At 30.5% G+C, this 13858-nt stretch overlaps 2 protein-coding genes across 12 annotated transcripts in view; one reads left to right on the forward strand and one right to left on the reverse strand.

Moving 5' to 3' along the window:
* Positions 1-13858, forward strand: part of LOC144840711 (zinc phosphodiesterase ELAC protein 1-like) — a 37691-nt gene that overhangs the window by 19382 nt on the left and 4451 nt on the right. The window lies entirely within an intron of this gene.
* The window catches only part of LOC144840670 (uncharacterized), a 40046-nt gene that overhangs the window by 15179 nt on the left and 11009 nt on the right, over positions 1-13858 (reverse strand). For 2 of the 10 annotated variants that reach the window (XM_078696655.1, XM_078696628.1), the window contains exons 1-4: positions 12552-12706; positions 5752-6106; positions 3276-3302; positions 504-530 (exon numbers count right to left, since the gene is read on the reverse strand). In XM_078696655.1, the coding sequence (XP_078552781.1) occupies positions 504-530; positions 3276-3302; positions 5752-6106; positions 12552-12638 (496 nt within the window). In that variant the 5' untranslated portion in view covers positions 12639-12706. Of the gene's footprint in view, positions 1-503; positions 531-3275; positions 3303-5751; positions 6107-8734; positions 8958-12551; positions 12708-13858 lie in introns of those variants that run through there. The other 8 variants (XM_078696671.1, XM_078696663.1, XM_078696594.1 and 5 more) reach the window with 7 other exon arrangements.

The following is a 13858-nucleotide window of genomic DNA, read 5'->3' on the forward strand; positions in this document are numbered from 1 at the left end:
CGTATCTAATTAAACAAATTTCCTCTCTTTCTCGTAACATATACAAAGTTAATGTGTAACCTTCAATGCTATATCAGATTGTGTAATGAAAAATAATGACATAAAATTAAATATTTATCAACTAAAAAAATTGCATGATTTAAATATCCTCTACCGTAATGCAAAATCTTTTTTTATTTTATAAATTTTTTTTACAAATTTTATAGATATAATTTGTTTTTGAAATCATTGTCAATCAATAATAACATTTTAAAGTAAAATATAATTTTAGCTTGCAATTTCTTCAAATCTATATCAAGTTTTTACTTAATTTCTACTGAAGATATAATATATAAGAAGTTTTGATAGACGAAAGATAAAGAATTGCAGACTATACGAAGATGAAGGAACTGATTGCTTAAAAGATAGAGTTGAAGAAAGATCAGACAGAGGTTAAAGGTCAAATTGTTTAATACAGTAGTAGATTTGTTTAGTTGGATACATGCATATAAACATCTATTTACCTGTGATACAAAACAACATTCCAGGTTCTAAACAAAACAATAAAAACCAGGATTAATTAGGAACAACTGACGACGTGATCATGCTAGCGATGTGATCATGCAAATGATGTGATCATGCAAACGATGTGATCATGCAAATGATTTGATCATGGACAATGATGTGATCATGCAAAGGATTTGATCATGCAAAACAACATGATCATATGATTATGCAGATCAAGTGATCATGCAGGTGGCCTTTAATTTCAACCATCTAAATTTCATCATTCAAATGGTGTCTAATATTAAATTCATACCAACTATCTTCAAATACTATTCTAATTTTCTATTCTACTATTTTATGCAACTTGTTTTTCCATGTGTTCATGTTTAGGCATATTATATTCCAATTGCTTTTTACAATTTTAGCAAAAATAAAACCGTGTAGCACCAGTTTGGCATAGGTGCTGCAGCTTGCTGGGTATTGTATGTCCAATACTTTCTACAATATGCTAGCTTCAAGAAACAAATGGAAATTATTTTCAAATTGCATTCTCTACACTAGAAGTAATACTAATTTTCTAGGATTTTGTTATAGTAACTACTGTATTTTTATTAGCAATATTGTATTAGTAAAAACTGTTCTACCTTTCCTCAGCCTCAAAATTTGCACACGTTAGTATAAAAGTTTTAGTATCAAACTAGTGCATTATAATGATATTGCAAGCGTTAATGAAATTGTCATTTATGAAAACCAAGCAAAATGAAAGATGAATGTAAAACATTAAAAAATCATTTTTAATTACAATTTAACTATTTAAAACAAATATTTTATACTGGGTGTTACTGTTAGTAGGCGTAGTATTAATCGAGAACTTTGTTGTGCCCCAAAGGTGTCCCCTTAATAGGAGTTCTATAGTTGTAGTTAATGGGAAAAGTTAGCGTATAATAGTTGTTATTGTTTTCTTCTACATGGTAATAACAGTAGCCTATGACTTATGAATTATACTAGCAATTATGAAGCACATGGTTGTCATATATCATATTTTTCATGACATTATGAAATGTCACAGAGCTTGTTAATGTCACGACACTGAAGGTTTGTACTTGATAACAAACATCTTCTTTTACATGTATCAATGGATATCATAATCCAGTTTTAAAAAGGGATATTTGGAGCATTCCAGTTGAAATTTAGGCACTATTTTTTTCCTAGACCTGTGTCCAGATTTAATTATATTAATTATTTGGTAATGCTTCATTCCCTGGACATTGATTGTACAGTCACAAGGTTACGTATTACAGTACGTCCCTATGCCCTCCTTTACTCTGCCCTAACCTCTCCTTCCCCTCTGCCCTAACCTCTCCTTCCCCTCTGCCCTGCTCCCTCTTTTCCCCTGCCCTGCACCTTTTTCCCCCAGCCTTGCACACTCTTTCCACTGCCCTGCACCCTCCTTCCCCTCTGCCCATGCCCTTCTTGCCTTTGCCCTACACCCTCCTTGCCCTGCACCCTCCTTCCTCTCTGCCCTACGCCCTTTTTCCCTTTGCCCTACACCCTCCTTGTCCTACACCCTCCTTCCCCTCTGTCCTTCACCCTCCTTCCCCTGTTCCTTCCGAGAGCTACCTCAATCTACACTGACTAAGAAAGGTTAATAATTACAGATAAGTTCTTTGGCAATAATCCCTATAATTATTTGCAAGTTACAATTTGATGGCCTGCATCCAGTGAATCAATTCCTACAGAACTTAATGCATTGCAATTAAGACTGATTGTTTTTTCTTGGACTCAATGTTCTATAATTGTTTTGATCAAGTAGTGTGTAAATTAGATTAAGCTCACGCTGAATTGACATCCAGTCTGCACGTTCCTGATTATGTTTATTGTTTTTAAGTTATTATTCAAATTTACAGTAGACTAGAAGGCATATGATTATAGAACTTTCTATATACAGTACCTATTTAAGCAGCATAGTTTGTGTTGGTTCTCTACGTTAACATTCATCATATATTTAATTTTAAACATTTTGAAATGTTTTAGTTTTTACTGTATTTTGAATTTTTTATTGATGCAGCTGCCTAAATATTAATTAATATTGGTTGTGGGTATATATAAAATAGGCTAGTGTGCCTAAAAATGATTATTCTATTTCAAAATTACACCTTTACTATATTTATATTTGTTCTACAGTATGAATATTCATCTCAAATTAAAGAATGAATGAATAATATACAAATAAAATATAAATGTTTTTGCACTCATCCTTGGCCTTTCATTGATTCATTGATGGATACAGGAAAATACCACAAAAATGTAGTTTACAGTTTAGCATGAGTAATACAGAAGGGATCAACCTAATCCTTTAATAAGAAGGATGGAGATAATCCATTATTGTTTATTTCAATTGTGTCTGGTTTTGTGGTCTGTTGTTGATTTGTAGAAAAGTTTAGTCTAAACTTTTCCATGCATTCAAAGTGTTTTTCTTCAAGTGCTAATGATAATGGATGACATTATTTACTTTTATTTAAATTCTACTATAAGTAGTGTTAAAATGTTCTAGATTGAATGTCAGAGATTTAGTGGATTTTCTAAGTCGTCTTTTGTTGGGTTCTTGTAGAAAGCATTAATGAGATTGGATTATGAGATAAGAATCAAGAATCAACATTGGGAAAAAAGCTGTCAAAGGTGGCCATTAGCGTTTCATAGATTAGTATAGCAGTTGAAATTCAATTTTAGTAACAATTATAAACACTTTTAAGCACAGCAAATCTACAACTATACTTTAATATACTTACTCTTTTCATTTGGTTTCACTGGTTTAACTTTTGGTGAAAGATAAAAATGTTTTTTTAATTTAAACTTTAAAAAAAGGGAATTGTAAGAGATGTCTCCCTTAAACAGTAAACTACTCATATAAACACCTACTGTACATTTTTTAGATTAATTAAATTAGAGATCAAAATATATAGTACATCCTGGTTTTTTAAGTTCTTTTTTTTAAATGGAGACCTGTGGTTTATAACTTTATTTCTGCATAAATGTGTTAATGTTTCATCTCTAACTGAACCGTGGAGCCTAGAATTATCCTGCCATGGTTCAATAATGTAGACATACATTTCTCTTCAATGTGTTGGATATAACACAACATAAAACCTAGTAGCATTTATTATGTTACTTCTCCCATTAGATTTAAGTTTAATGCGTTCTAATTTAGGCTCTCGTGTATAACAAGATCATGCAGAGTTGTTAAAATATAAGCTGACCGTAAAAATAACATCCCGGATTGGGTACAGTATATTTTCATAATACATCCCCTGCGATTTTTCCTCGGAAGATAAGATATCAGGTAATTAAAAAGAATGCAGTAAGTAAATTATCTTTAATTAGGGAAGAGTAAAATTTCATTCTTCTGCAGTTGCAATTATATGGACCTCAGTATAAGAAATTCTAATCTATGATATCTTTTAAGGTGACTTCAAATATAAATATAATCACATTTATGATAATTTTTATGTTTTACTATTTTTTCAATTTCAATTCTTGCTCAATGTGGATATTCAAAAGAAATAACCGATAAATTAATATTTTTTTTAAGTTAACGGTGCATATTCGAATATACAATTAAAAAATAATGACTAAATTAAATTGCCTGATTATCGTAGAGCAGTTTAGCTCAAACATGAAATAGAGATAATTCCAGTAATCTCAATCTACATTTACGTTTTTGTTACAGGGGTCAATTTATACTTCCTGAATTGGAATTGTGTTATGTGTGCGTTATGTTGGCCCACATTAATTAATATTTAGCAAAAAAATTGTGTAATTTCAACATGAATAAATTAGTGGTGGTGCCGTACCTAATTTACATTAAAACTGAATCCCCAATATACGGTGTTAAATACAAGCGTTTTTTTGTCTTTGGTTAAATTTCTTAAAAAACTTACTTAATATTTCTGAAATTCTATAAACTTATACAGTAATTGGAACAATCTTTCCAATGTTGATTCATCTAATTTCATATTCATTAACAGAATTGCACGCATAATGAATGTTAAGTACAAGTAAGCAGCGAAACGTGATTAATGACGAGAATTCATATCGGTATTTGAAGGCTAATTGCAACATTACTTTCTCGAAAATAATGCTTTTTTTTGTGAATTTTTAACATTACTTGAAAACTACCTGAAAAATACGCTATATTTACGGCTACAGACATATTTTGTTAGATTTCGATTTCAACACAACTTGGGATCATCAAATATTTTAACTATTGTAGAACATATAGTTTAAGTAGTGTTCTATAATTAACTTAGTAATATATTAGATAGTTAATAACCATATTTCTTAAAATCTATTATACGTCCCTGCCTTGCTTGGACCAATGTTAAGTGCCCTATCCTCCATCCCTAATGGTAATATCCACCAACAGTTACATGTTCAGCCTACTATATAGTGTTACACTCAGTGGTTAATAGCCATTCTATAAAATCATTCAGTGTACAATATCTGTACACTGTGTATGTTGCTGATCAATTGAATAGTACATGCTATTAAACATTCATTTGAGCAATTCAGTTAATGTGTGATGTGTAGAGTATATAAACAAGTAACATCATTCAATTAAAACATAAAACAGTGCACATAACATACATTTATATACAGTACCAAAAAATATGAATAAATATTGAACAGAAATATGTTTAAAGATTATCATTTTGAAGAGCAGTATAGAGCCTTAGTGTTACTGTACAGTGGGTTTTAGGATTGGATAAAGTACAGGATGTAAATTTATATTATTTTATATTTACAAATTTATTTATATGTTTTTCATTTAATTTGATATAATGATCATTATTTGAAATTAGATATTTCCTAAAAAATAACAAATTGAAATTGATAAAACTGTAAAATTGTATTTTATAAAATGTTGTTTTATAAATTAAATTTCTACAAAACACTTCCTTTATCTTAAAGAAATTTTATTCTGTAAAATAAATAAATTTTTAAGTTGAAATAATTAAATATATAATTATTTTGTTATCTTGAATGGAACATTCCATTATTATCATTTCACAATTTTGTTCTACAATTTTGCTATGTGTTGATAGTAATCTAATTCTGTGTTATCAGGGTAAGACCTAGGGATTTTATGGAGTGAGGTCACTAATTATTGTACCTCAACATGTCGTACGCATCTTATCTACATCACCGCAGGATGCCGAGTTTGTAATCGATACGAGACACGCTTCACATTCTAATAGGTTGACTCACCATTTGGGTCGTCAATGTAGGTGTCCGTGACAACTGCGACGTCCTCCTCAAAGGCGTCCTCGTAAGATGACGATTTTGGAATAGTGGAATGCAAGCTGGGTAATTCATCTCCCTCTGAATCTATTTTTTCGGCCGCTGTCTCTTCTGCCTGTTTCATTTCTGATTCGACGATGGGCTCTCCCGAGTCCGCTGCCATTTGAAGATTCTTTAAATTTAAGTTCTCATTCATATCTATTTGGTTGTGATCGCCATTAGCAACAAGATGATCACCATTTATCATATCTTCTTGTAAGCTTCCTCCATTATCCATCCCTCCATTGGCTGTTATGACATCCATGTCGGCCATTTTGTTTTGCTACAAAATGATAATAACATGATTACATTAAATTTAGCACATTATAATTTGAATGAAGAGCCTAAAAAATTGAATTTAGCCTAAAGGAGTTTTGATTCAATTTCTTTTGCTGACATTTAATGTGAAATACATTTTTCAAAACATAAGACTGTACCATTTTTTGTTTAATACTGTAAAAAATATAAAGTATGTAATCAGTAAAAAAAAGCAAGCCAAGCTATAATGATTCAATATTTCAAACTTTATTTGCTCATCTTCAAAAAAGTTTATCTGATAAGAGTGAACACAGTTTTCAATAGAGAACACTTAACAGTAAATTAGGACATGTACTCAACTTTATTTATACTATTTATATTCATTCTTTTGTTGTGTTCGTAGTATAGCCTTATGTTGACTCATGTAAGTCTGTAATAGGTGGATTTATTCCCGCTATTGAAAGCCCAATAACTTAATCCTAACTGTATTGTGACACTGTACAACCTTGATAACATTGCCGAAAGTTTTTGTATCATGTTTTTATTTATGCTAGACATCCGTTATATACTTATTCCTTTGTATGTTCTGCACTATTTATTTTGAAATAAAAATATGTCATTGAAATTTATTTATTTTTAAAGGAAACAAGTTGTTACAAACACGACTTTTTGCTTGTTATGAAGATACCATGCCATTATATAAATATAAACAAAAACTGGAAATCCATAGAATAATATGGGTACAGAGTCTGTTAGTTCATGTATGTGAAAATAGTGTCTGTCCGACACGAAGGCCGAAAAATTCTTTTTAATAGAGGTCATACTATCGCTTATGATCTTTAGCTACATCTCTTAAACAACTCCACAGTATGTCATGCCATTAACTGGGTGTTTTTTTATGGTATGATTGTAACAATTAATTTTTATTGGTGTATATCTATATATTATATAGTGAAGAGAAACTGTAAACACAACTTTTCTCATGCTTTGCATTGCAGTACATGTTATTTATAGCAATAGGAAACATACTTCGTATTATATGAGTCAGGTTTCCTTTCTTTTGCTGCTTCATAATTAATATAGTTCTAGTCTTATGCAAGAGTGCTTGCCATTCTCTACAGTGTCGAGATTATAATGAGCATCTCTTGTCATACTTAGAACAAATATTGATATCTTTAAAAGTAAAAAACGAGGTAACCAATTACAGTATATGATATTTTTTAAATATAAAGACTGCTATTGTCTGTCTATATATGCAGCTCTAAAGGCCAGTTTACACAGACTATGTATTGCTTAAAAAGTTGCTAGAAAACTTTCTGATTACAGGAACTCTAAATTTTTGTCGAAGAAAAAACAGTACAGTAAATTTGTTGAAGGCAGAAAGTAGTTTGGCAGATGGTAAAATGAGTATACTGTATGCACAATTTTCAAATTCACATAATCAAATTCACTGTCTAGTGGAAAACAGGCTTAAGGGCATCATATATACTTACTGTACTACTGTATGTATATTATGCACATTTTTTAGAGCATGTTCATGTGTACTGTATGTATAACTTAATACTATAGGTCTGAATAATTTTTAAAGCACCTATTACGACACTGCTCAGTATCTCATTACACAGAATAATGTACGATTACAGAAAAATGTACGATACCAGTCGCTTGGTAACCCACAAACCAATCCAATTGCCAGGGAACCACCACCGCATCATCGCCACTGACATGAAGTGTGAAAAAATCATTAAAATCACTTAATTTCAATGAAGATATAAATTTGTTATTAGGTCTACAAAAGCTTTACTGTACGGTAAACATTGGTAAAAAAAATACCGATAGACTTTTTTAAATGCATATTCAATATTATATCATAGTAGTAACTTTAGAATATGACCTGTTTATAAACTGTTCTAAAATATGGATATAATAGTTCAGTTTAATTCCCTCTACCTTTTTGAAAATCCTCTAAAACATCCCGCGAGATTAAGTATGACGTTAATATACCCACACAATCCATCTAACCACTCATTTGTATCCTTTGGAAAGTCCGATATCTGCAACTGAATTAGCTGCTTATTAATTGCAGTAGTTTGAATTAACAAGGCGATATATAGGTAATAAGGGATACTGTATGAATGGTTATCACAACTATTATGTTTAATTATAGATCGAGTGGACTTGTACTAATTAATAATTGCTTGTTTTTGCCTTGAATATTACTTGTATTACCAGTATTAATAATTATTATAATTTATCTTTCTGTTTTGAAAATTAATTTTAATGATTACTTTTAAACTCTATCCTAGTCATGAGTGTGTGTAATAATACTGTACAGTACTAAATTAATTTTGTAATACTACAGTTTACATTACATTTATGAACATGGAAAGTGATTACAAATAACACATACATTAATTTGACATTAAATAAAGAAATTAATAATATGTAAAGTAACCAAGTCTGTAGCCAGAATTTTTACAGGGGGGGTTCTTTTTCCGTCAAAATACAGACCAATATTTGGTCCAGACATTTAAAAAATAACATAGAATAAAAGTATGGGCCAATATTTCAACCAACTTCAATTTCAACCAAATTCTCACATTGATGTATAATGTATACACAGTATTAAATATGCCTATTGTAATGAACTTACCTATAAACTTTCTTTGAATGTTTAACACTACTTTTAAAGGCCTACTATTTGCAATAAACAATGTCGTACATCTGGGGATATTTTCTGTTTGTGCCGGAACCAATTCTTCTTCAACTCTGCAGGTGGTTCTAATAAAAACAACGCTCCTAGACTGTTTGCACTCTTTAAGAAATATATCCAAATAGAATAGCTATATAAAATTGATCTATTGTTATGGGTGTCAACAGAAGAGTAATTGCTATTTTGTAGTATTATAAACACTGCTTAGTCAAGCGTATCTAGACATAAAACATTGTTGACCCTGCTTTGTTGTGATTGGCTAATAAGTAAGTTTGTATACTACTGTGTATTGGCTATTATTGAAAACCCTTCTTTTATTCGTAAAGTGCTGTATTATACAGATATTGCCTGCTTAGAGGTGAAATATAAGATTTGACATCCCCGAGGGAATGATATTATGTTCGAGGGAATATATATATCCCGAAGCGGCAGCTGAGGGATATATAATTCCCCGAGAACATAATATCATCCCGAGGGGATGTTAAATCTTATATTTTACCGATATAAAAGGCGATATCTGTTATATTATATAGCCAAGAACAAGTCTGCTGGGTTGGGTGAAGCTAGGCTAGGCCTCCTATTCTATAGTATTTGTATTGTATGTAAACAAGCCTCCTGCCTAGAAAGACACCTTACCTTGCGAAGAATAATATACAGATAATTACTAATTAATGATTCCTTGGCAATAAAATATTCACTTAGGCCTAGGTCGTTTAAATTAACAGAAGAATTTCCATCAATAAGCCTATTAATAATAATATTATAATCAGGTAGGCCGAATAAACAATTCATCGTCTTCTCTCGCGAGGAGCCGAATCTCCGGATGTTCAGCGCGTACTAGTTACTAGGTTACTACCGTGAGTATTGACCAATCACAAACGGTGTTTCATCACATTTAGGGAGGACTAATAACAAATGAGGGCGCTATGTATGCATAGTTTAAATAGTTTAGATGAATAATTTCTTCAAGCAAGCTGCGTGGCGCCACGGTGGAAGCGTTGTCTTGCGATGGAGTGACAATTCCACCCGAGTTCAAATCCAGTAGATGACTTTTGTTTATTTATCGGCAAACGCGAGTGTTGCCACACGAAAATTACACAGTCAATATCATCGAACTCGAGAATGTATATGTTTAATGACAGGGGACACGATAATTACGCGAAAATTAATCGGTCAATATCATCGTTCTCGAGGATATATACGATTTACGATCCTCGCAGCGGTAGTCATGTGACGCAGTTTCAACCAATCACGTTCACGTATTTACATAGGCTATGTAATATTACAATGTAGTACATGAAGTTTGTGTGATAATTACCACCAACAAATATAGAAGTGGAATATGAAAAGGCCACTGCTGAGGATTAAATTAGAATAGATAAAAACAAAACATTGTAAAATATTGTGTATTAATTAACTACAGAAATTTATTATTCTAATAATTTTTCTTTATGACTTAATCTGATCAGTCCATGGAGGAGTTCAATCAAGTTCTGTTACATCATTGAGTTGTTTAACAAACTCTCTTGTTAGATAGTTTCTCCATTATCAATCATATTCTATGATAGTAAGGATATACTTTTGTGTATTGCACCTGTTGGATCGCATACTATGCGCACGTTTGCAGACCAAGATGATCAATTCAAGTAGTCCTAAATCACCTCAAAATAATGTTCAAATTTAGAGTTACTCAATGATGCCCACCCTAGTGTTCAACACTCATGTCATAACTATACATAAATTATGTATGTTAATGTGTGTAGCAAGTTGAACAATAATCTTGTATATATAATGAGATATTCTATTATCAATTATACTGAAGATTTCTTTCTTTAAACTAAAATTAAACAGTTATGTAGACAAGAATAACAAAATATAGATTATATACGATCTGTGATGGATATGCAAATTGAATGTACATTATTTTAGACAAACTTCAACGCTGACATGCTTGCTTGCAGACTATAATTAATCTTGGAGATTTCAATTATCATAACGAAATGTACAATAGCTTGTCACAGTGACATTATAATACTTTAATAAATTACTATTGTGAATTATTTACTAGTTATATCATTGTATTGCTTATGTAGGTTTAAATTTGTGTATCTTTTTAACAATAATACAGTTTCTACCATTTTGTATCTTATTGTTACTAATCCATATTGATACGGTGACTTTAAAAAACATGGTACTATCTTAAATTGATTATATTAAGAAACAATAAAATAAGTGGTATTGATATGATTATCATTTAAAATGCAAATATTTTGTATTTAAAAAATATACATTCTAAAATCCAGAGCTGCGATTTTTTAAAGCTTGCTATATTGTAAGCTCTATCTACACTATCAAACTAGTTTGACAAAAAAAGTGTGATGTGCCCAAATATATTAGTGATATGCGTATTAATATGGTAGTGATATGACATCATCATCATGTCCATATATGGGCACATCAGATTTTTTTCTCACATACAGTTTCATAGTGTAAACAGAGGTTTAAAGACATTGAATTATATTTACAACATAAGGTAAATTGTCTGACTCGACAAAATCATTGATAGGCCAACAAACCCTGGCCATTTGTTGCTAATTCAATTAAGCCTAACTCTTTCCTGTATGTGGATAACCTGGACTTTTCTGGCAATTATTTCAGTCATTTAACCTTTTTAGATAGAAAGTTAATAGTTCTCATTTCATTAAGTTTTATTATTTTGGGGTAAAAAATGTACTGTATTGATCGTTTATTTTTATAGGCCAAATCTTGCCAATTTGTTTTTAATTGTAAGTTTTATCTTTGGATTAACGAGGACAAGATTAATTATCACATGCTTTGAGTAGATAAGTTTGTCTTTACTTTCTTTTTCGGTAAAAAGTTCATTTTGTAAACTTAAAGCAAAAATCAATCAACTACCATGCATCAAGCCTGTGGAAAACATTATTTTATGGAGATATGTATTTTTATTAATATTATGTTTTATACATAACCCAGACAACATTTGCAGGTCATATGGGGGTATAGTAAACTTCATCTCTGACCCCTTTTATATCTGCAACAGGGCATGTTAATATAGTATTTTTAAAGTTAAAAGTAGATCATAATATAATTTGGTTTAGTAAAATTAAAGTCAACTTTGTGTTTTAACTAAACATCTTTTTATTAAACCAATTTTACTAGTTTAATCATTATAAACTTTACTTTGAAAATGTCAATTCCCTAACAAGTTCTTTTATACTCTTTACTTCATATATAACTGTTAAAAGTATTAATGCATTCAGTTGAGCTGGATTTTTACTCAAAAACACTTTTAAAACAATTTATTATTCAAAAACACTTTTATAACAATAACACAATTGAATTTAACAATAACAATTATCTTGAATTCATTGTTATTACTCATTTTTACAAATGTGAAATCCTACTATTCACATAGTGACCTAGGCTTAGAGTAAAGTGCAATTAACAACTACAAGTTTCTTTCTGATAGTATTTAATAATAGAAAGTTCTCCTCATACCACCACTGAGGATAAAATATTAAAATTCCGGTCCAAATTTGTAATTACTACTGATTTAAAATTCTTTTTATGCATAGTTTACTTTGTACAGACAACTTGCGTACTTAGGATATTGCATTAGACTGCCTCAGAAAACTCCTTGTTTGATTGCTCTAATATCGTTAGTTCAAATATCCTTTAAAAATGATCAAATCAACTAAAATCCTTGATTCCCAAACTATTTCCTTAAATTTCTTACCTTATTCCGTAATATCCCGGTTATAATTCTCCGTGATTTTTTATTAGAATCCATGGTAAGGTCGAAGGAAAACTTTACGCTGCTCATGTTGTCGCGTTGAAGGTGAAACTAAATGTTGTCGATTATTTCTTTTTTGTAGGGGAAGAAACGAATTAGATGCTAAATTGTTTTAGGTTTTCAGGAAGTCACTGAAATGTGATAAGCTAAAAAGCTAAGGCTTTTTACCTGTACTGTCTGCCTTAAACTCTTTTTATTTATCTATATATATTTATATACAATACTGTTATTTTTTATTAAATTGAGAGTAATATATATATTTATATGGGGTTTTTTTTTAAATTCTAATAAGTTTTTCAACTTTTAACAAAGATCTTCAAAAACAGATACTCAGCCACTCAAAATTGAGTAGCTGAGTATTAGCAAGTAAGCAAAAACTGGTATATTGTAGGCATCCTATTTTCTATCATGCATTCTTTCTTCTTCATATTGGCTATTTATTTTTAGCAATTCCTAATAGAATATCTGTAATATGAATCTACTGTAAAAGCTCCAAAGTAAAAAATGAATTACTATGATTTTTACAACTCTTAATAATTAGCAATAATCTCACAGGTAAAGAAGATATTCTCCTCCAATAAATTAGTAATTGATGATATTTTAATGGGCTATTAAATATTGATTCCAGTTTATTTTCTTGGATACAGTAGAGTATTTGTTTGGAATACTATAATATTTGTGGTAGTGCATTTGGTAAAAGATATTCGATTCAAAAGACAGTTTTTTGTTGAATTGTACATTTAAATAAGATAATTAAGCACATTTAAAAAAGGATGCATTTTATTAATGAATAAATTATTTTATAAATCTAATTGCTGGTTATTGTCTAGGAAATGAGTTTGGATTAAAACTTGCTACAGCTAATTCATTAACTAAATTATTCGTAAAGTCTTGTAACATCTTCATAATAATTTTTTCTTTGTGTTTGCGTCGGTTACAAAGAGCAATGAATCATTTTCCTTCATTCGCTAGGTGTGCCATGTTTATTCAGTGAGTAACCAAATTTTCGTCTTGAATTTTAAAAGTAAAATAAAGACACATTAACCTGACAACTTCCGTTCTTATGTCTTCGTTAAATTCGCAAGTTTATCTACATGTTTGATGCGATGAAAAGTGAAAGATCTTACGTTGTGTAGTGTTGTGGAACGGATGTTAGGAAGGGGATGTTATAGACTTATCGAGGTCAATGAATCTGAAATGCTTCCAACTTACTGTAACATTTAATATCAAATATAATGAGGTTAATTTAC

Source organism: Antedon bifida, chromosome 1, assembly GCF_963402885.1.
Source record: "Antedon bifida chromosome 1, ecAntBifi1.1, whole genome shotgun sequence".
Classification (NCBI taxonomy): domain Eukaryota; kingdom Metazoa; phylum Echinodermata; class Crinoidea; order Comatulida; family Antedonidae; genus Antedon; species Antedon bifida.